The 23,747-nt window shown below is 38.5% G+C and overlaps 1 protein-coding gene across 1 annotated transcript; it reads left to right on the forward strand.

Moving 5' to 3' along the window:
- Positions 1-5,140: 5,140 nt before the first annotated feature.
- hat1 (histone acetyltransferase 1) lies at positions 5,141-23,256 on the forward strand (the record flags this gene model as incomplete). Its single annotated transcript, XM_022213217.2, has 10 exons — positions 5,141-5,207; positions 5,362-5,437; positions 9,119-9,239; positions 15,508-15,684; positions 15,791-15,912; positions 16,478-16,582; positions 16,966-17,072; positions 17,547-17,698; positions 19,707-19,823; positions 22,583-23,256. Coding segments are annotated over 10 exons (1,215 nt in total), but the record flags the coding sequence as incomplete, so codon positions are not given.
- Positions 23,257-23,747: the final 491 nt, after the last annotated feature.

Genomic DNA, 23,747 nt, shown 5'->3' on the forward strand with positions numbered 1-23,747 from the left:
AGCCGCAGTGAAGTGGCGCAGGCGCTGGACATCAGGAGGACAGACCGACAGAGAGACACTCAGGACCGAGACAGGACGCTAAATTTAGATATTATTGTCCCCCGTGAGGGACGAGCCGAGGAGCCGCTGGATGCTAGAAACCTGCTCAGCACATGTTGCAGTATTTCCTTACTGCTGGGGTCAAACCAGGACACTGAGCTGCAGACAATCCTCTGCACTGAATGAGTTAAATACGACTGAATTCATGCCTGCTTAACCCTCGTCTTGTCAATATTGACCCGTTTGAAAATATGGGGGAAAAATGGGGAAATTTTGGTGGAAGAAAAGAAATGTTTAAAATGTCATCATTATTATTAAATTCATTATGTTCTCTTTTTTTCCACCCTAAGTAAAAATTTTAGGTTACGACTTAAAAGTTTTTTGATTTGACCAAGCAAGTTCCTCTGACTTATTGAATATTAAGGTAAAACCCCTACACAATATATGAAATAAAAAAAACGTACACAGTAAAAAGCTTACCGTAAAATGTATAGTAACTTACTGCCAGCAATTGGCAAGTAAGTTGCTGTAGAATATTTTACAGTAAGCTTACTGTAAACTTAATCACAGTACCTATGTACCATTTACAGTAAGACAATTCTTACTGTAAATGTTGCTATAGTAAAAATGATCCTACTGTAAATGCAATCACCGTAATAGGGTACTGTATTTTTTGTCACAGCAAGCATGACATTACTGTAACAAGCATTACTGTCTTATTTTAATATTGTTAATTAATTAGTTGTAAAATAAAGACACTGTTGTCAAAAAAATTTATTTATTTTATTAATTCATTCAACTTCAACATTTTCAATTTTAAATTCATAGACACATATATACAGATCCATACATTTTGTAAGCATCTTTCATTTCCTAAACATTTTTCATTTTGTCAACATTTTTCATTTCATAAACATTTTTCACTTTGTAAACATTTTTCATTTCCTAAGCAGTTTACATTTTATAATATTTTTTCATTTCCTAAATTTTTTTTATTTTGTCAATATTTTTCATTTCATAAACATTTTTCACTTTGTAAACATTTTTCATTTCATAAACATTTTTCATTTTGTAAATGTTTTTCATTTCATAAATATTTTTTCATTTTGTCAAAATCTTTCATCTCCTAAACATTTTTCATTTTGTCAACATTTTTCATTTCCTAAACATTTTTCATTTTGACAACATTTTTCATTTCCGAAACATTTTGTAAACAACTACTCTGTTTATTAACATACAAACCCTTCCACTTTCCTGAATTGGACAAGCTGCCATTTATCTCTTTGCAAAAATAAAAAGCTAAGACATTACTGTACAAAAAATGTTGCTCAACCACCAACACCAGCAAACACCTCAACCCATGCCCTAGTGCCTTCTTTTTTTTAGTGGACATATTGTCACATTTGTTAGTCTGTGCTGTTGCATCAGATAAAATTAGAGCAAGAAATTAGTTTAATTTAGTTTGGGTTAAGTCTCACTACAACAGTCTTTGAAAGCTATAGTCATTAAAAATGTGACTTGCAGTCATGAGGTGAAACCAGTACATCCAGTAGAAATTTATGGTTTTTTGTAAACAATTTTAGATAAGCGAAACCACTGAACTTTATTTATTTATTTATTTTACTTTTTTACACAACTAAGTAAAAGTGTGCAGCTGTGTGCAGCTAGAAAATTTAAATAATAATTCAACTACGAGGTTATTGGTGCATTTCAAATAAGCACCTGCAGTAAGTGTAAGCTGATCTAATTAGACTCAGGAAAACATCAGTCTTCTTTTAGACATGTGCTTAAATGAATGCGGTATAAAGTGATATATTACTGTTTGACAGTATATTTGCAGTAAAAAAAAAAAAGTTAAAATCTGTTTAATGTACACCTGAAAATGTGTTTGTTCCAGTTGAGTAAATGTAGTTAATTGATTTCAACATCTGCTCAACTATTTGAACTCTCATTTTGGACATTATCTGGGTTTTTCACTGTAAAAAATAAACTTCCTTACTAAATATAGTGTGGCCAAAACATGATATAACATCATCTGGCTGTGTGAAGAGCAATCTGGGGTTCAGTGTCTTACTCAGGGACCTGCTAGGATCAAACCACCGGCCATAAATGTAATGAGAAGCACTTTCATGTTACCAGTCGAGTCCATTCAGACACACTGTTGAATGTCTTTGAGAAAATGTCAACCAGAGGATTGACTATACCAAAACTCTTTACTGCCAGCAACGCTGTATTTCCTTCCTCCATCGTGGAATCTTCTGACAAAAACCCCAAACGGCTGTAGTTTGAAGTTCAGAGATCAAGCAGCATGTATTGCCTCCATGCAGACACAATTGTTGCCTAAGGATTGTAAAAGGTATGGTATTGTTCAGGAAAGGGATAATCTAGTGCTGATAGTGTAGTAGAGGTGAAATTACAGTGGCTTAAACATGACTGGGCAGGTCATTCATTGGTGCACCTGGAGGACAGAATAGCCGAGGCTGGATGATAGCACAGCATTACTGGGGCTCAGAGGGATGCTCAGGATTGCACTTTCCCCTGGAGAGTAAATTTCTGTTTATTTTATTGTGATATCACTGTAGTCTAACCAAACCACTTTCTTTAGACTCGCTAACTTGTCTGAAGAGGATTTTTATCCTAAATGAATTGCTTATCACATATTTGTATGACAATAATCAGACGTTCATGTAGAGTGGTATGAGTTCCTCTCAAATTTCATTTCTCTTTATTTTTGGTGCTTTTAGAAAGGAAAATTGAAATAGGAATTTAAGTGAAACACAACAAATTGTTTTTTGACTCAGAAAAAAAGGGGCTTTTACTAGATTATCTTCTGTACTGCATCAAGAAACACACTTTAACAAAATGACACTCAAGCTTCCTCCCACAGTCCAAAAATATGCTGAGGTTAATTGGTTACTCTAAATTGCCCATAGGTGTGAATGTGAGAGTGATTGTTTGTCTGTATATGTAGCCCTGCAATAGACTGGCAACCTGTCCAGGGTGTCCCCTGCCTTCGCCCGAGTCAGCTGAGACAGGCTCCAGCACCCCCCGCGACCCTAGTGAGGATAAGCAGTGTATAGAGAATGAATGGATGGATGGAATCTCGGCTGACCAAAAACAAGCAAACTTAAGCTAATATGATTTTTTGAGTTTGATGCTAATAATAATATTATATTAAAATAAAATATTACAGTAAAGCAAAAAGTCTGCCTTTAAGTGATTTTTAATATTATGACATTATATTCATAAACATTTTAGGGACCTTCAAGAATTTTGATCAAATTCATGGTCACACTGGCCACCAAACCGTATATCTCATAACAAAACATTTACATATATTTTTTTTGGTTGAAACTAATGGATAGCTATCAATATGATCGTATTTAACTGTAAAAACAAGTAATAATATATATGTTTTTAAAAAGTATATATGTGTAGGACTTACCTAAATTCTTAGAAACTACTAAGGCTTATTTTGTGCTGTCAAAATATTACATTGACATACATATACCAATTTCTTTTGATTTTGTTAGACCATAATATAATTTCTGTGCTATTTAAGATTAATGAGGGCGCTATTATCCAAGAAATACTGAAAATGAACTAGATTAACCCTAGAATTAAGGGTGCAGGGTTCTTGGCCTCTTATCTCACTGCTTATCTTACTGTCAATTTAGTTAACTATATTTTATTTTTTCTTAATTGTAAGCTGTCGTTTTTATTCACTTTTTTTTAAAAGTTTATTTGCAACAGGACTATTTTAACTTCGTCTGTGTGAAACTCTACAGCTTCCGCAAAAAAGAAGAAGAACTACATCCTGTTGCCACGGAAACAAAGGACCCGGAAGTCCTCCTGATTCCGCGGGTCTTTTGGGACCGACAGCTTCGCACAACACAGCGTGCAGAAATGGCGGGTAAGAGGCTAAATGTTCCATGCTGTAATTATTCTGTCTTCGTTTTATCGCATGATAATCAACAAATGCGCGGCCAATGCCGCCGTAACGCCGCTGCAGGGTTAAACTGACGTGTTGAAAACATAGCGGGCTAAGCTAGCTGACGCTGCGCTGCACACGGCTGCACAGACAACACTGGGCCTGTCTGCTAACGCTAGTAGCATGCTACCTGGATATCACAACAGGCAGTGTGCTTGTGTGTTTGATGCAACGCTTGAATTTTAAGTTGCACATGTGCTTTTAATAAGTGGATGGACATTACCGTTAGCTAATACTTTTTGGATACATTGTTTAGATGATATAGCTTACTGTGCTACGAGCTACCTGATGTTTGTAGCTTACCTGGATAGCACATTTAGTTGTCCATGTTGATGCAATGGACAACAACATGGATGAAAGAATGGTATGCTAATCTTTCAGGATCACATTTGTTGTAGAGCAACTCAGATGGTCAGAATCTTTACTGGTGTGTGAGCTTTTGAGAGCAGAACGGTTCACATTACCAAAAGTCATGGCATTTATGACCTCAGAACTTGCTGTGTTGCATTACGAAGGATTGGAGTAGACTAACATAACTACAAGTGGGTTAAGTGGGTTGGAGAGTCCACTATTACTGACCAATCAGCATGAGCTGCTGTGGAGCAGAATGGAGGTTGTTGACAACATCAGGCAGGTATATTAGTATCCTAATCATCTCTTTAAAAAAAAACAAAAAAAAAAACGTCTTCTTTGCTGTTATTGTTGGGCTTGAATGTACACTGTTGTATAAATAATTTCCTGTACCAGAGACGCACTGTAGCGTCACCTGTATCTCCGGTTCCTTGTTTGATTTATGACGGAAACCAAATACAGTTGTAGAGGCTTGACCCTGTTTCCTTCATAGTAAAATCCTGTTAACAGACAAAGAATGAGTTTAGTGTGTGTATGACCAGAAAAGCAGATCCTCACATTTTAGATGCTAGAAGCAGTAAATATGGGCACTTGCACATAAAGAAACTAAAATAGTCATGTGATGATCAGAATAGATGCAGGCTAATCCTTGTAACAGTACTCTCAAAATGAAGTGGAACAGTAGAAAGTGTGTCTAGAGAAAGAACTAAATAACTGTTAACAACATGGTTTGTGTTTTGTGTGTTTCCTCAGTAGTAAAATGGCGTGGAGAAGATACTGGCCGAGTACAAATGTGACACAAATTTAGCCGTATGCTTGAAGCTGGGTAAGTTTATTTTTACTTTATTATGAATGTCTTGTAAATAGATAATATTGTTATGTGGCTATGTGTACAATTATGTAATTTTTGTGGTACTTTCTCAAATTTTTCTACTAATCAATTAATTTAATAATTGACCCTAGTGTTCTTTCACTCTCAGTTCGCTTTCCAGAAGATATTGAAGATGAAGGCATCAAATTCCACCCTGAGTACACCCACCAAGTCTTTGGAGATGAGTACGTCATTTTTTTGTCATTAAAACAATGTTTGTTGTATTGATACAGAAACTCTCAAAGAGACAGATAGTGCTGCCCTGACTTTATATCCACACAAATTTAAATATTACCATGTGTTAGGGGTGAGGGACAACCCCTCTTAATATTGAGCTACCATGCAACGATACAGTAGCAATGCTGGGCAATGTGCTTTGTTTTGTTCTAGCCCTGCTGAGAATATGTCTAGAATAGGGGTGTAAAGTCAGTTTAATACATGGTGCAGACCTCATTCTTCAAGACTTAAAAAAAGGCTTTTTTTTTCTAAAAAAAATAAATAAATGAAAGGTCATAGTGGAAAATTCCTCATTTATTTTTTCTCCTTTTGGCATAAAGTGTGGCAGTGGAAAAAATTAGACATGAGGGAGTACAATAAAATGTGTCATTCTGGTAATTTCCTCCAAAAGCAAGCCGGTTCCTCAGTGTTCAGTCAGTCACAATACTCAGCCAGGACACATGGTTGTTGGGGAAAACATTACAATGAATGGTGTTTGTTGTCTAATTGCTGGTGTATGTTGTACTCTTACCTTGATGAGAAAATGTATGAACACTTGTTGGTCGCAGACCCCTCTTTCCAAAGTGAATGTGATAAATTCTGCTGTTCAGTTCCATTTTGCAAGTAAACAGTAATTATAGACAGCATGAATTGAAGCTAACTGGAATGGATTAGAGATGCACCAATATAGAATTTCAGGCCTGATAACTGCTAATTATGTGCTTGTTGGGGCCAGTGCCAGTATGACAACTGATAATCTTACACATGCACAAACGTGAGCAGGAAAATACAGATCTTTTTAAACGCACAAGCATCAATCTTTAAAGAACTTTAACCATTTCTGGAATAAAGAATGAATTCATTTTTTGAAAGTGGGTTGTAGTAATTTCCAATAGCTTGTTTTGTTTTTAATATTGTACCGGGCTTTGCAAAAGTTCTTTTACACTCGGTTTCATAATCATTACAGACGTTTACATGTCGGAGAGAAAAATTCCATTTAACAAACTGAAAGTTCTACCTTATAGGCAGGTGTCATTAATACAAATTTGTTCTCCGGTAAAGTTGTATCAAGATGGAAGTCAAAAGAGTTGAGATATCTGCTCTCCTTCGTGCTGGCCACAACAAGTCTGACAGAGCCAAACAGCTGAACATCAGCCAGATGACCGTCCACAGAGTCGCGGAGAGGCTCAAGAATGGTGAAGATCTTTCAAGACCTGAAAGATCTTCACCATTCTTGAGCCTTGTATTATTGGCACAATAGAAATCTTTACGTTTTCATACTTGTGTCAATAATGTACCAGTTACTGATATGTTGTGTCCCTCAAATGGATTTTTTCAAGATCCTGCTGACTCATGGGTGCGTGTCTTTCAAGAATAATCCTGGTTTATTTTAGCTTGGTACATTTCCTGTTAATGTAGCTGTTGTGGCTCTAAGTGTCATCCTAGCTTTGCACTCCACCTCTGTTGACGAGATTCAGGGGAAGAAACAGTCTCACAGAATAATGTACAACAGGAAAAGTAGCGAGAGCCTCCTCCCGCTCCCCAAAATAAACTTTTTTTTTTTTTTTTTTACATGAATCATTTCAAAAGCTTTTCTCTGAGACTGACTGAAAGTAAACACAGAAAGTAGCTGCCTGGAGCTAATCTCAGCTGACACTGGGCAAGAGACAGTGCACCTGGGACAGGTTGCCAGTCAATCACAGGGCTGGCATCCAGAGACAGACAACCATTCACGCTTACATTCACACCTATGGACAGTTTCAGTTCATCAATTATCCTAACCTTTGGAACGAAACTGGAGCACCTGGAAGAAACCCACACAGAGTGAACATGGAACTCCAAACAGACTGACCCCAGCCAGCCGGCACTCTTGAACCGAGAACCTCCTATATGAGGCGACGCTCAAATTACCTCCTTGTTGGTAAAGGGCCAAGCTCATATTGTAGTTGCAGGTTTTATGAATGTGCTAAAAATGAAGACTTTTTTATTCTTGGCTGCATCACTGTAGCTACTTAGAGAGTTTATCTACAGTTAATTATAGTACAAACAGAAAAATATGTTTGCTGTATAGATTACTAAAACATTCTCTGGATGTATGAAATTAAAATTATGGAGGGACAAATTACAGAGAGCTGTGCATTGAAGGCTTTAGAATATTACAATGTCTGCTTTTCACGGAAGATAGCAGGTTTCACAGTAAAACCAATTTGTCATAGTATCAGTATAATAAATATCATGTAATAATATGTCAGAAGGGGTACCAGTAAAGCACAAACAAGACCTGAGTGCTTTTCTGTGGTAGTGTTAACATGAAATTAAATCTCCAGCAGCGGAAAACAGCCTGTCTGCTCTAACATGGGTGAGAACGTGTACTATTCTAGGAACACTTTCTTCCTCCAGAGGTTTTGTACAATTCTGAAGTGTGTATTGGTCAGGTGATCTTGATTCTTAGTGCCAGAGTTTCGTGCTGCATTCTTACTTTATTTTCTGTTAGTACTAAATGAGAATTTTAGTCTAAGAGGAACCGTGTTACAATAACTACTTGATGTTGGTGTGCTTAGTTTAGGACCCAGCAGATGCATCCTAGCTGTTTCTTCTGACTTTTTAGCCTTTATGCTAAGCTGGCCTAACCACATCCTAAATTCACTGTGAATAGCACTGAGACATGAGATTGATAATGATCTCTTCACTTCTCATGGAAAGAATATATATCTCTTTAAACCACTGAGGAAACTGCCTACTATTTTACTTATCGCCTGATTTATTAAGTTGTTTTTTATTACTTTAAGGCCCTAAATATTGAGCACCTATTGCTTAAGTATGCATCTATAACTGTACATATTACTTTAACACTTTTTTTCCTCTTTGGGTAAATGTATAGTTAAAACGTCAAGAACAAGGAAAGAAATGGATCCAAACTTCTTGTACGTGCACAAATATTTGGCCAGTAAAGCTGACTGTGATTGTGATATTGAATTTTCTTCTATGATGGAAATCATGAAGTAAAGTTGGACACAGAGAGGAACCAGACATGTGAGCGTGAACAGTAATTCGTCTTGCATGTTATTGTCGCCTCACAAAAAGCTGTTAAGAGTTGCATTAGGACTGTAATGTGATGCACAAAAGAGGCGTTGAACCTGAGCAAGACTACATTATTGGCAGTGACACCTGTGCCTGTGTGTAGACTTACAGTAGCATGTCATTATGCTCTAAATTGCATTTCCAAATTAGTCAAAACTGGGATTGGTTATTTTTGCACTTGCTGCAATCAGCTCAAAGGGAACTCTGTAATTGGGGCATTAATTATTTCAGCAAGCGTAATTGCTAGTAAACCTTAATCACACAGTTGCATAATGATGAATCTATTTTGTCATAAACTGCTAGTGATATAATGATGAAAAAAACAATGCAACAGGGTGAAATAAGTGACCTGCAGTAAACATTTATTATTCCCTCCAGGTGTATATTAAACAATTTTCATGGAATAGATAATCAGATGTTTGTTATTGTCCTTCTGCTAGAAATGTAACCTGGACTGCACACTGCATGAAACTGTGGTTTTATTGTTTTCTTTTTGTAAGTCTCAGCCTTAGTCAAACATTTTATGATATTACTAGGACTTTTAATAACCTCCATGTTTTTTTCTGTAGTGAGGTCGCGTTTGGGTACAAAGGTCTTCAGATCCAGCTGTTCTACACCGCTGGAAACCTGAGCACCCTGTTCCAAGTGAAATATTCCTCAAAGGTCAATGAGACAATCCACTGGGTGGAGGTAAGATATGAAGTTGCCTTTATCTTAATTTAGAAATTCTATGTCCTTTTAATTTCACTATTAGAGTCAGTGCAGAATCACTGCTCACTGTACGTGACTATAGGCAACCATGTAGTGTTGATTGTTTATCACCATCAGTAGTGCCGTAAACATGCACAAATTTTAAGAATTGATGCTTTGCCTCCTCCTGAAATGTACCAAAAGCTGCTCTGTAATGCTTTAAGTAAGGTGTATAATCTAAAACCAGAGTGGTCTAAGTCTTAAGATGGATGTTGCAGGTGGTGATGAATTTTACATGCTGTTGAATCATGCACTATTTGAGGTGAGGATCTTAAATACAAAGCCTCCCATTGACTTTCCATAAGTGATTGTGATATCAATGTCCAGTTCTAACAAATAAAGATCAAGACATTTTGCTGAGAAGTTGACTGCCTGAACTAAAATTAAACGGCCAGTCAATTTTTGGCTTTGATTCTTCAGGTGACGAATAACAGGAAACCTAAAGGAGACTAGTTGCTTTGTGTAAGAAAACACTTGTCTGCTAAAAGAAGGACCGTAGTAAACCAAGAAAATCTTGTTAGATTAAAATCTGAAGAAAAAATCTCAATACTCAAACTGGATTCACTAAAGTAGCTTCAGTACATTAAGTAAACTCTACTTGCTAGCCTAACTTGCCAACATTATGAACAATATATGAAATTATTTTAACCTCGTAATTGAATCAATAATTCCCATTGTGATGTTATTTTTCAGTTTTGATAAGAGAAGAGCATTCTCATCCAGCTTGGTCTGGTTGTAGCTGCTGCTCCTAGTAGATGCTGAAGCCATGGAAACAGGTTCCTGTCGCTAGAAAACAATGTTATTCAACACAATATATTGAAATATGGTTATTCTGATACGTTTAAAAGTCTCAAGGAACTTGGAGTACAACCTAATGCTGACAGTGTAGCTTGCCATTCCCAAAAAATCTGCCATGCTGGTTGCTGAGCTGTGAAATGCTGTTTTTAAAATGTATGCTATTCTTTTTGGCTGTATGTTTTAATAAAATACAACCACACTGGCAACATCTTGGACACAATATCTGTTAGTTTGTAGGTGACTTAACATCAGTCATGACTAGCAGTTTACATTTTATTTTTTTACAGAGACAAAGCCTTATTATTAGTCCATTATTTTGATCAAAATGAGTATTTTTCTGTCTAAAAACAGCAGCTATCACATAAATAAACATTCTGTGCTTGAAAGTTGGTTGACACAACTGGCATTAGGAGGTTTTCTTCTTTATAGGAAGAGGGGAAACTATTGAACTACCTATTTCTTCGTATCCCTCATGTAATCAGTAGCAACTAAAAGTTTGCATTGCGTTACGGTGGCATTTTGCACTACCTGATTTTATAATTAGTTATTCTTGACAGTTTGAGAGACAAACCTTCCTCCAGTAGAGTATGTTCAGTCTTTGCTGTTTTTTGCCCTCAGGTTTTAAATCACAAAAGGTGAGCCCAAAAGGTGGCAGTTAAAGGTGCCAATAACACTACACAGAGGCATAGAATGAACTAGCAAGAGAATTACATCATAATACTCTCAGTTTTCATGCACATAGGTCTCAAGTAAGCAGAGTCTTCGCATGGGCAAGTCCATTTCCAAGTCCTTAACCCTTTGATGCACAGTGTGGGTCAGGACATACCCATTTTCCATTGGATATGGGTCATGGTTGACCCATTTAGTGCATCAAAGGGTTAAAGTTCATCCCAAGTCCAGTCAAGCACCTTGCAAACTGAAAATTGGCCCAGCTGTAGTCTGACTTGAGCATGTACTGAGCTGCAGACACTGCTGGGAGGCCACCAAGGTGCTGTGGCTGAGAAAGAGAGTGCATTAGACAGTTGTCCGCTGAGTGCTGCAAAGTGGAAGATTGCTCTATGAGACAAAAATTGAGTTTTCTGGCCAGCACATTAATAGCTATATTTAGCATATTCAAACACTTAACATCAGCAGAAACAAACCATCCCAGCAAAGAGCCCTGATGGTGGCAGCCTCATGATGTAAAGATGCTCCTTAGTAACAGCTGTCAGAGGGTCTGTAAAGGTAGAATGTAAATGAAAGCAATGAATTATAGAGAAACACTGCTGGAGAACCTGTTGTAAAACAATACAAGTTGGAATTAAATGGCTCTCACTGGCGACTTAATGTTATAAGATACATTATGCTTAAACTAATTTGTTTGTTTGTTTGTTTTATTTCATTCATTTGTAAAATAAAAAAAAAATAAAAAAAAAATGTTTCATGTAAATGCAACAATTACCAAACATGAATGAAAGGGAGCAGAAAGAAGACAAGTCTTATTATGTCTGCCCCTTTATCCCCAGAAATTAATTACAAAAGGTGAACTTAAAAACAACAACAAAAAAACATGAAAATATATACATACATACATATATATATGCACGCATATACATACATGTACAGACACACACAGATATATATATATACACGTACACATACTTAGAATATAATAAAATAAAATAGCTGCTGGCCAACACAGACCGTAACATACCATTTACTTCTTCTATTACAATTTAAATTAGTGCTTTTTGCAACAACAAAAAAAAGAATGACAATGAAATGACAATCAAATGTAACTAACATATTTCAATATATTTCTGTAACATACTGGATTTAATTAATCTTTTAAATGTGGTGCTTGACTTAGATTTTTTGATTTTTTTTCTTCAAATTGTTCCATAAACTGATTCCTTTTATAGACACACAACGTTCCATCATTTTAGTCCTAAACCTTGTTGTTTTTTAAAGATCTCTGTTCCTTTTAAGTTATACTTGCTTTCTCTTTTTCCAAATCTTTTCTGGATGTTAACTGGCAGTGTATTTATGTGAGCTTTAAGTATAATTTGCAGAATACTATAATCTACGAATTCATGGAATTTCAGCAATTTTAATTGAAGAAATAATGGATTGGTAGGATCTCTATATCGTTTTCTGCCAATTATTCTTATGGCTCTTTTCTGTAATATGAAAATTAAACCTACGGTAATTCAACAGTTTAAATCCTATGTTTTATAGCTATAAAGGTTATTTTGTGTTTAAATGGCTTCAGATTGTTCAAGATTGTTTTTGGTTTACTCATTTATATCAGTGAGTGCGGGCAAGATAAATATTATTGGTTATTTCAAAATGCTTTTTGTCATTCGAAGATATTTTACTGTTGTTCAGTGTCAATAAGCTAACTTAGCTCTCTATTTCTAAAACTAGAAAATGGGAAAAGGCTCAGAGGGAATGGCTTAAAAGCACCGCAGCAACTGTGATGCATTTGGGTAATCTGAAGGAAAAGACATTTATTGTTTTTTTTGTCAGTAGTTTTGGAAATGTTAGTTTTGAGTAACTAGCGTCAGATGTAATTTGTGTTTTTTGAACTAACAGCAGGTGACGGCAAAAGTGAAAATGGAGCAGGATTTTATTTTATTTGTCAAAACATACTGAAAACAACTCGACATATCAGAGTATAGAACAAAAGGTGCCCTTATTAATCTGAACTTCAGCAAATCAAGCTGTAATTTTGATAGACAAACACAAGGCAGCTTTGCTGAGTGGCTGCCTCAGTAATTGTGCGATCAATTACTCTTTAAAGGGAGTAGATAGACCTAATGTACTCTTTTCTTGTTTCTTCCCCAACTGAGGGACCTCAAAGCCTCTCTCAGGGGTGACATTATTCCAGTAAGAGATCTCCTGTTTTGTTAGACTAAACCTCGTCCCACTATGGCCCCCTGTGCCGGTACACTAATCCTTCTCCGCCCTGTCGGAAAAGAATGGTTTCAAATGGTTTTGTATGTGGGGACTAACGTGGGGCATTGATTTTTAGCGTTTTCTGAGATTGAATCAGCGGGGGAAGTAATGTGACCCGGTGGGATATATTGTACATTTATTTTCAGGAGTGAATTATTGCTCAAGTTATTGACAGTCACGACCGTTTGGGTTGAATATAAGCTTCTGTATTGCTCTAGTTTTTTTGTTTTTTCGAGCATGCATTTATTTCATGTAATGGTAACTACATTAATTAACTTATTGCTCAGCTGATGACTTGATGGCTAGTTTAAATGTTCTACTGATACTGCTTCGTATGTAGGACTTTCAGCCTTTTTTTAATTGCCAGGCACAGTTATTTACATATCAACAGCTAGTGTTTGGACAAACGCGGACAGTAAAGTGAAATGCTTCTCCAGGAGACTTCACAAAAGACCACTGGCACCTTTGAATATTTCCTGAAGCCGTCAATGCAGCAAACATGCAAAATGAATACCAGAATTAGCGAGGGGCCCTACTGAGGTCAAATGATTCAACTTTGGGACATCTGTCCTGTCTGGAAGCAGTGGGGGACTTCCATGGTGGACAATGTGGCCTTTAACTGGTGGTAGTGGGAGCGCTGGTAGAACTTGTAAACTCACGAGGACTTGGCGTTACTGTGCTGTGGATGTACTGAAATTATAAATAACCCCACAGAGCGGTGATGGTTTCTTTCATCTTTGGCAACTCCGAGGGGGAAAAAAAGAAAAAAATCCATGGCAATCAGTTCCCTGTTTCTGAACGTAAAGAGAGCCATTACACTTTTTGGGAACATGGCTTGAAGCTGATATTCAAACTGAAATGCGATGGCGATGTGTGCCGCTACTTAGTGTTCAGCGTTGACCTCTGAGTGTTCACCTTGTTAAGGGTTTGAGTGCAGCTGGTGTAGAGGCAGCGAGTGAGAGGAGCAGCAGAGTTCAGGCTGCATCTGAAGAGTGTTTGTCTCTGAGTGCATGTGGCCGGTCGGGGTGCGGTGCAGCTGGTGAGAGAAGAGAGACGAGGGGAGGCAGAGATGGAGTTGATGCAGCTGCCGCGTTGATGCAAGACTCGGATCAAAACTCACCTTTTAATCAGCCAAAAACACCGCGGTGCTGGACTTCTCCCAGAACGCTCTGATTTAGTGCCAGACCTTTTGTGCACGTGTGCTGCAAACGGGAGGAAATTGTAGAATACCTGTAGTCTTTCCATTCAAGTATTTACAGTAGATACAGAAATCGTGTGGATGTGTATTTCTTTCACTTTAAAGGTTTAAACTTGAATTAAAAACTGACAAATTGCTGCGAATTTTCAGCGTAGCGTGGCTTTTGGAGTGGATTAAACAGACGAAATAATACCAACAGAGCAAATTAGATAGTTTGTACTCCCTTTGTACTTATTGTTAGAAATCAAAGACATTAACAAACTGTTCTAAGGGAACATTGTTAAGTTATATTCATGCCAAACTAAGGCATCTATTCTGGAAGGCTGTGCAATTTAGTGTCTAGTATGTAGGAGAGTGCCCAGGACAAAAGGACGTGTTTGTCCATGGCCTTTTAAGTGTGGTCCTTGTTCCCTAGAAATGTGGCTGAACAATTACAATGGTTAAGAGGCATTCAGCTGCAGGTGCATTACTTCCAGTTAGATATTAGCTGATGTCTGAAAGGGAGGAATTAGCAGTATGTTGTATTAGCCTTTTGTAGTGCATTTTGCTCAGACCTTCTTCATTTCCCAGTTTTCAATGCTGAGCAGCAAGGGTCTCTGTGCCGAAATAATGCCCATCACACATGTAAATGGTGTGAAAGGGCTGCTTAGCAAAGTGTTCTCATGTCAATCCTTGTGGAAATGGATACAATGCAAACATTACAGCTGAACTAACCACACGTTGCACTGAGTAAAAAGTCCTAGGGTAGGGCCCCTTTGTCTATGAGGCTCTTTGAAAACGCAGGGGCAAATTCATTTGATTGGGTTCACTTGGCAGGATTAGAGGAGAGGCCTCTATTATGGATGCCCAAAGGTTTGTTAAGTTGAGATCAATTCATAAGATTTTATTTCCCAGTGAGAAGCAGAAATGCGTTTATTGTGGCAACTTCATCACATATTCATGGTTTAACGTAAGTAGTAAATGTACGGATTTAAGTGGCCTTTTCACCGGGGAGGGGGGAGGGTGCTGCTGCAGTCTCTGCTCAGCTGACAGTTTTAATTGCCTAATGGTTTTCCTTTCATCAGCACAAAACATGTATGCTTCCAGTTTTATTCTGCACTTTCAGTAGTTTTGTCTAAATTAAGAACAAAAACATATTCTACACGCAAAGTCATTTTTAATTTAGTTTGAAAATACTTCACTGACTGCAACTAGGGAAAATCTAAAGCTGACTTGTTCTCGATCATTCTTACCTGCTTTCTGAATTGCTAAATTGATTCTCATTGTGTTTTGTAGCCCGATGATGTTGAAGGGAAGATCCGGAAGATCCTTCCTGCCGGATTCACCCACAACACTGATGACTTCATCTCGCAGCTGGAGAAGGATGCCAATTTTAAGCCCTTCGGCACCCTGCTTCACACGTACACCGTTAACACCGAAGGGGGAAGAGAGTTCACATACCAGATTCACAAGGTACCAGAGAAACCCAGGAGTTCTTTTAGATTTTAGCCTCACTTTAACAGTGGTTAATCTACTCCTTAAACTGTATTTGACATTTGTGTTGCTGCATTCGCTCCAGGCTGATATTACCTGCCCGGGATTCCAAGAGTACCACGAGCGCCTGCAGACCTTCCTCATGTGGTACATAGAGACTGCCAGTTTCATCGACACAGACGACGATCATTGGGACTTCTTTCTTGTGTGAGTGCCCTCCTTAATTGACATCAAACCCCCCCAGCCCTACCCTACAGCCTTTATTGTGTCATTGAAAAACAAAGCCCCCCTTTGAGGCGCTTGTGACCAATTACCAGGCCAGTTTGATTATATTTCCCTCCGTAGGAGAATTGTTGATCAGGCAAGAGCTTCCTTTGTGCCCAAAGCCCTTTTCAGATTTTCCAGGGGCAAGAGCTGAATTGAATGCTGTTGTCTTTTGAAACACTGAACAATGTCTTAACAGTAAAAAGAGCCTCCGCCAGTGTTTTCTTTACCCTGGCACCTATTAATAGTGACAATGGGGAAAATGGACTGAAGTGATTTTTGAGGAGCTCAGTCCCTCCTCCAACTCCTTCTCTTCCTCTAAGTTGCAGTACTCCAATTAAGTGCATAATGTATTCAGGTTGTAGCAGGTGTACCAATCGGGCCCTGGCTGCTCTAACATGCTGATGTTGGGGGGTGAGGGGTGGGCACGAGAACAGAGGGGCTAAAATGGACACTGCATGGGAGTGTGCCTGTAATTGACCTGTTTGCCTTTGTGTTTTATCTGCAGATTTGAAAAGTACAATAAAGATGGGGAGACTCTCTACGCAACTGTTGGCTACATGACAGTTTATAATTACTACGTGTACCCAGACAAAACCCGACCACGTGTAAGGTAATTGCTGGGGCAGCACGTGCCTTCCCATTCTTTTGTACGAAAAAGGAGTGGAAAATTATACATTTCTTTATCCTCTTCCCAAAGAGCCCAAATTACTGGCTTATATAGCCAACCATTCAACCAGATTTTGTTTCAGTACCAAACCAGGGTGATTTGTATCTGAAAACAACTTTATATTATTATAGATAAGCTTTTGATGTGATTTGATTTGTTGCATTGATGGATCAGGGTAACAATCTATTATTTCCTGCTTTCAGTCAGCCAATTTCTGCTCCTACTCGGAAAAACAACTCATAATGCCACCTAAATGTGTCTTGTAACTAACCTGTATCCACCTTGGCTTTATGTTTTGCGTGTATGTTTGACCTTTAACTGAACAGCCAAATGCTGATCATGCCTCCGTTCCAAGGCGAGGGTGTAGGAGCTCAACTTCTGGAGACCGTGCAAAGATTTTACTGTGGCAATCCCAAAGTGCAAGACATCACAGGTGAGCATCGCATTGTTGCTTCCTTCTCTTAAAATGGTATTTACTGTGTTGAAGAAGGTGGGATAAACATTTAATCTAAGATCCAGGCATCTCCCACGAACAGTTTAAATGATTTTTCTCTGCAGTTGGTGGATCCAGACGGTGAGTTAATTTGGAAGGCTGGCTTGTATACCAGAATGTGCTCTATTGAAACTAGCTGGATCGAAATAGACGCTTTGCATGCAGACGGAGGATGAATACTAAAGAGGCATCCCAGCTTTTTCCTTTCAGGGTGAAAACCTTTTCAAGAAAGAACTTTAAAATTAAGCAGAGAATATGCAGAAGGTTCCTCGTCTGAACTTGAGTAATGTTTCTTCTTTGTGTTCCATAGTGTAGGTAACTTATTTTAAAGTTTCAAGGTTTGAAAAATGTTTTTTGTCATTCATATGGATACAAAAGTGTAGTTAGTGAGTGTATTATGGTGTCTGTTTCCAGCTGAAGACCCCTCTGAGAACTACGTGAAGCTGAGAGACTATGTGCTGGCCAAGCTTTGTCAAGGTCTGCCGTCCTTCGCTCCAGACAGACTGCACCTTGGCTTCTCAGCTGACATGATCAGAGAGGCACAAGAGAAGATGAAAGTTAACAAGGTGCTGAACAGCATGAACATAATGTAACAGACAAATATATAGAAGCTGTTTATAAATTCACGTGTTTTCACAATGTAATTTTGTCCAGTAGAAATTCATCATTTCAGACAACCTGAGGTGACTCCTGAACAGCAGCTCTAACCTCAAAATATTTATTCTCCTGTGATTATACCAGAAAAGCAAATAATCCCCGCATTTAAAGGGGAGCTATGGTTTTTTTCTTTCTGGGGTCTGTTTTCATATGTCATTTCATACATGTGAGTGATGGAGAAATGAATTTTCGACATAGCTCCAGTATTCAGCCAGACAGGCAGCTTAGCAGCTCAGCTAGCAAAAAGTATGGGGCAACTTGCCCCCCTGCGTCAAAGTCCGCCCTAATGTGCTTTTTTTCCCCTCACTGACCAGCTCAGATAGTCTCAATGAGTGTCCCACAACATACTAGAGATGAGAAGTGAACGAAAACCTCCACATTACTTGGCGATCGCTCTTTGTTGTGGTCTGTATCCAAATCTCGGGACGGTAGAAAGCAAATCTCGTTCCGAAATCGCGCGATAGCTCGCGCTATCACCGGTGTTTTGGCGCGAGCTATTGCACGATTTCGGAACGAGATTTGCTTTCTAGCGTCTCGAGATTTGGATACAGACCACAACAAATGGCGATCGCCAGGTAATGTGGAGGTTTTCGTTCACTTCTCATCTCTAGTATGTTGTGGGACACTCATTGAGACTATCCGAGCCGGTCAGTGTGGGGAAAAAAGCATGTTAGGGCGAACTTTGACGCAGGGGGAGGCAAGTTGCCCCATACTTTTCGCTAGCTGAGCTGCTACGCTGCCTGCCTGGCTAAATACTGGAGCTATGTCGAAAATTCATTTCTCCATCACTCACATGTATGAAATGACATATGAAAACAGACCCCAGGTTGGGGGGAAAAAAAACCAAAGTTCCCTTTTAAGAAGCTGTAACTCTCAAATGTTTCACGTCATTTCCTGGTAAATGATTAACCTTCCATACAGTCACTTAGATTCAGGAAAACAAAGCAGACATCTCAGTGATACTGTAAAACTACTATATCATCCAAACTTAATTCCAGCTGCTTTTGAACATAATTTTTCCATTTTTGTACCACAGACAGTAAGAGGCAACTAGAGTATATGTGGGCAACTTTAAAATAATAGTTTCTCAGTTAGTAATGAAGTAATGTGGACGATTAGTCAGCTACAAGATTAAACTTGCCTCCCTCCCCAGTCAGCACCACAGTTGTTTAAAGTAATTATTTTATTATTGTACAGTGCCAGTTCACTGTTGCATAGAAGATGTTACAAAGCCACCGTGACCCCTGAGCTGATGCACTAATAAAGGTTGTGTCCAAATTAACCAACATATAAGCAATTGACTGAAACTATACATAAAAAAATGTATATAACCACAATCAGTGTGGACTTGTGGATGTTAACCTGCAGCAGGAAACACTGCTGGTTCACTTGAAGTTGTTCACATACAGACGCTGTGATCGATCCCACTCGATCTGAAAAGAACACGGAACTTGTGACACACATTTCAGAAGCTTTTAAGATTTGATTTGGTTTTTCAAGAATGCAAATAACGACTCAATTTGACTGCTTTCTAAACATTTCCGTTTAATCATCAGGGAACTTACTTACATCCCACTTCTAAATACACATGAATACTTTTACTTGACAGTATCTCTTCTCCCCAGTGTCTTTTGCAAAAATTTTAATATCCCTGTGTTTAGCAGCTCCACTTTCTTGCCTGAAATACCTTCAATCTATGTTGGTTCATGCGGCTGCTTAAGTAAATGGTGAAAGTAGCAGCTTTTGTTGAGGGAAAAAAACTGCTAATAATTAGTTGCCTGATTAATCAAATGCCCTTTATTAAAGACTTTCAGTCGTCGTTGTGCTGGGCTGTGTTTGGCTCCTGTTGAGGCATAATGGTTTAAAAATAATGAAATTAAAAATTATTTTAATTAAAGTGTTCTCTATTTTCCACAGAAACACGCAAGGCGAGTGTACGAAATCCTGCGTCTAAGAGCCACAGACATGAGTGATGAAGCACAAGCGAGAGCGTACCGCTTAGAAGTGAAGAGGAGGCTATATTTGCCCTACAGGGTGAGGTTTTAATTGTCACAGCTCCAGAGAAGAATACTTTACATGTCAGTGTGGAGTGGGTCAGGATGACGTTCTGAGTGATTCCCTCATGTATTCAAATAAATCTGAATGTCAACTTGTCTCTGTTGCTGTCAAACAAGAATCCAGTGTGCAGTCTCCACCTTTTGTTAGCATAGCATTATAGCTGTTCTGTGTAGGAAGAAAAAAAGGCCCAAGTACAGCTTACAGTCCTGTGTTGTCACTGTTTATTATGTTACCTTTTAAAACAGCAGAAAAATTGATCTTCAGTCCTGTGAAAATTGATAGATTACTAGTGCTGCATTGTTACAGCCACAATAGGGCGCACCAGGCGTCTGTGGTTTTGCTGCTGCTGGAGCTTTTTCCTATTCAGGCACATGTCATTAGTCAGGATTTGCATTTCTTTGGGAGAAATAATTTTCATGAAAGTGTGTTTAAAGCACTTTGTCAAAAAGCTGCGACTATTCAGAATTCAGTGCTTCACCAAAAGCAGTGCAGCTTTTTTTTTTTCTTTTTCGTTGTTTTGTCATGTTTTTCTGGACGAGTGTCTTTGAGTTTCAGACATTTGGTGTAACAGACGTGAGCGTGGTGAACAGAACATGTTCAGAGTGTCTGATTCTGTGTCTCAGACTTGACAGTGGGGAAATACCGAGCAGTTCTGTGCACCAGAATAACTACCTACATCCTGTTTGCTTGTGACATTTTATGTTTGAGCTGCTCACTGAGACTTTGCATACCATCCATTAGAGAATTTGCTGTCAGCAATGAAACCACATGTCTCACGAAAAGGCAGAATCTGACATGGAAAAGACCTATGTGGTGAAGTGGGAAGGAGGAATTCCTTGGGAGAGTGGCAACGAAAGATCTGGTGGCCAGATGCAGAGCAATTTTTTTTTCCTTCCCTGAGGAAATTTAGCATGTAGTTAGTCGAATGGCAAAGGCCGCTCCTCTGTGAATGTGAGAGGGATTATACATTTCTGCTCTTACCCCCCAAGTCCCCAGTGACCATGTATACATGCATTTGCATGCAGGTTTTTCACACAGCAGAGTTCACTGGACTTGGTGAGTCTGTGCTTTTTCTGTCCACATCCAGAAACCTGCAGAAATCTCTGTGTTTTGAGCCATACTTTACAAAGAGCGTATACATCTCCTGGATCCTTCTGTTGCACAATATTATTTTTTAAACTCTTTGATTCAACATACAGAAGGACTTCTTAACTGACATCTTGACTCTGCAAAGCTACAGAATGAGTGTTTGTTGTTCTGCCACCACCATCTTCAAAGAGAAATGCATTTACATTACTGTTAGAGCTGTGCTCTGCATAAGTATCACCATTACTCACATATTCAGGCTATTTACCAGTTAGACTGCATATCTCTGAGTTCTGCCTCCCTCTGTTTAAGAGGGCTTCAGGTACTGTTTGATCGATTATTAGAATCTATGATCCCTTTGTTTAATAGAGCAACCTACCAATTTTCTAGTGATGACCTTGGCAGTTAAAATGTTAAGTGTTGATTAAAGGATTTGTGTGTCACGCAGTTTAGATGAACCACAGAGCTAGACTCGTTTTCCACGGCCTGAATCCCAAATGTTTGTAATGGCTTACAGCTTACCTGTAAAACATTCTTTAACATTTGCAAAATCATTGCTTTTAGTATAACCACAACAAAACTTCTTTTATAAGATATTAGAGTTTAAAATGTCTTTGATTCCTTCTTGCCAGTAACATCTATAAACCTACATGAATGTGACCGTGAAATGTCCTAGATCTGTAACCAATAGAAAAAAATTAAAAAACACTGTTGCAGCTACTACCAACGGTGACAACAGTAAGGACTTCAATAATTGACTGGTATGATTGTAACGACTGCATTAGACATGCAAACTGTGCCTCCATCACATATTGCAAATGAAAGATGGAAACAGTTTGTAACCAGTTTATAATGGGTACTTGTTCAGTTTGCCAACCCAAATCTGTTTTTTTTTTGCAAATCTAGATAGATTTTCAAAGTCTAGATAACAGAATAATGCATTTCTAGAACAGATTTGGAGATGACTTGAAATGTCAATCTGATTTCTGCATGTCTCAGTCCAGAAGCTCTCGCCACACAAATTGGATTTCAAAGCGTCTGTTGTGTCACTCATACACCAAGACAACATCAAATTCTGAGCGATGAAAGTGCTAAGCAGGATCCAGCAGAGTGCTATGGAAGGCGACATGTAAACAACTGTCTCTGGACAGACGCTGAAATATATTCTCCGCTGGCACTCTGAGGCGGAGGATTTCTTTACAGGCACAGCTGGAGGAAACCTCTTGTCACCATCATAATTCCATAGCTACCTACGCATATATAGTTACCACAGCAACCTGTGCATATAGGTGGGACACACAATTCTGTTCGGATCACTTGCAGAGTAGAAGTGCCGTCATTTTATACTGGAGATCTGATTTGAGAAACGTATGCTTTACCTGAAGATGGAGACAATAATCTCACCACCTAGTGAAAATATATGATGCTACCAAGTTGGAGATATGATGTGATGTGTTGTACCTGTATTCCAGAAATTTAAGGCAGTATTGGCGTGTTTTATTCACTGTAGAGGTGTGTGAATGGTGATGGGTCCTTTTACATTATCAATGCAATGAAAGTTGAGACTATGAACATTGCACAATATCCAAAAATGTCAAGACGTGATCAAACTAATGTCTTTTTTTTTTTTTGCTGTTTCTGTTGTGCAGAAGAATCAGAGGGAGCTGGCGAAGATGAGGAAGTGTCTGCGGCCGGAGGAGCTGGTGTCCCACATGGGTCAGATGGACACTCAGACGCAGCACGAGGAGCTGGAGAAGAGTTATCAGGACCTCGTGGACGACTACAGGAGAGTCCTTGAGAGGCTAGCGATGCAGGCCTAATCAGACTGAGATACTGCTGGCCTGGAGCCCACCCACTCAACACACAGGTGCTCTGCCCAATCTGTACAAAGCCCACATCACTACAGACTTCTGCTGCAGCCGAGTAGATGCGCTATCAGTGTAACAAAGTCATTGTTCCCATTGAAGAGTGTCACAGATGTATAGTAGCCGGTGAAAGGCTGCAGCAGAAAAAAGCCTGTCTGTTTCCCAGCTGATGTCGATACATTTGGGGAGGTGTATAGTGAAGCTGGAGGGTGTTCAATCGCATCGCGTGAAATTAAATGATAAAAAGTTCACAGGTGATCAGAGGCCCACTGTTCAGCAGGGAAACCCTGCTTCTTCTCCATGATGATGTTTTTTTAAAAGACCTTTTGTCTAAAGAGTTCCCGGTGTGTGTTTTGAAGCACTTCATACTGAAAATTAAAAAAAAACTGCATTTTTGTATATTATTCAAATGGGGTGATTGTTTTTGTTGAGGGGAAATAATAAAACTGAACAACTGAGTTTCTGTTTTTGTCATTTAGGTTCAACATTCTGAGATTATGCATTATTCGTCAGTTATTTAGCATAATAAAGAATAGTCCTAAAAATACTAAAAAAAAAAGAGACAACAAATACAGGCAAACGTAAAAAATAAGTCGGAGGTAGTCACATATTTAATGATCAGTTTCTTTAAAAGTGTTTAGAAAACACAGAAGGTTGTTTCCTGCTGCTGCACGACTGTAAGGATTAAAAGAATATTCAGAATTGCAACATTTTCAAAAATTCAAAGTTGGCTGGTCGTCAGCCACCCGGAGAGGTAGCAAAAACAATCTTTTTTTATTTAATTTTTTTTAGAAACATGTTTAGTGTCATGATTATTTTAGAGAATATATCCAGAGCAGCAGTTATTGTGCAACATGATTGGAGAAAGTGGCCAACTCTGTGACCTCGATGTTTTCTTCCACATTAGATGTAAAAACTCAGGTTAGAGGTCTGCCAGCGAATGAGGAAA

Source organism: Acanthochromis polyacanthus, chromosome 14, assembly GCF_021347895.1.
Source record: "Acanthochromis polyacanthus isolate Apoly-LR-REF ecotype Palm Island chromosome 14, KAUST_Apoly_ChrSc, whole genome shotgun sequence".
Lineage (NCBI taxonomy): Eukaryota > Metazoa > Chordata > Actinopteri > Pomacentridae > Acanthochromis > Acanthochromis polyacanthus.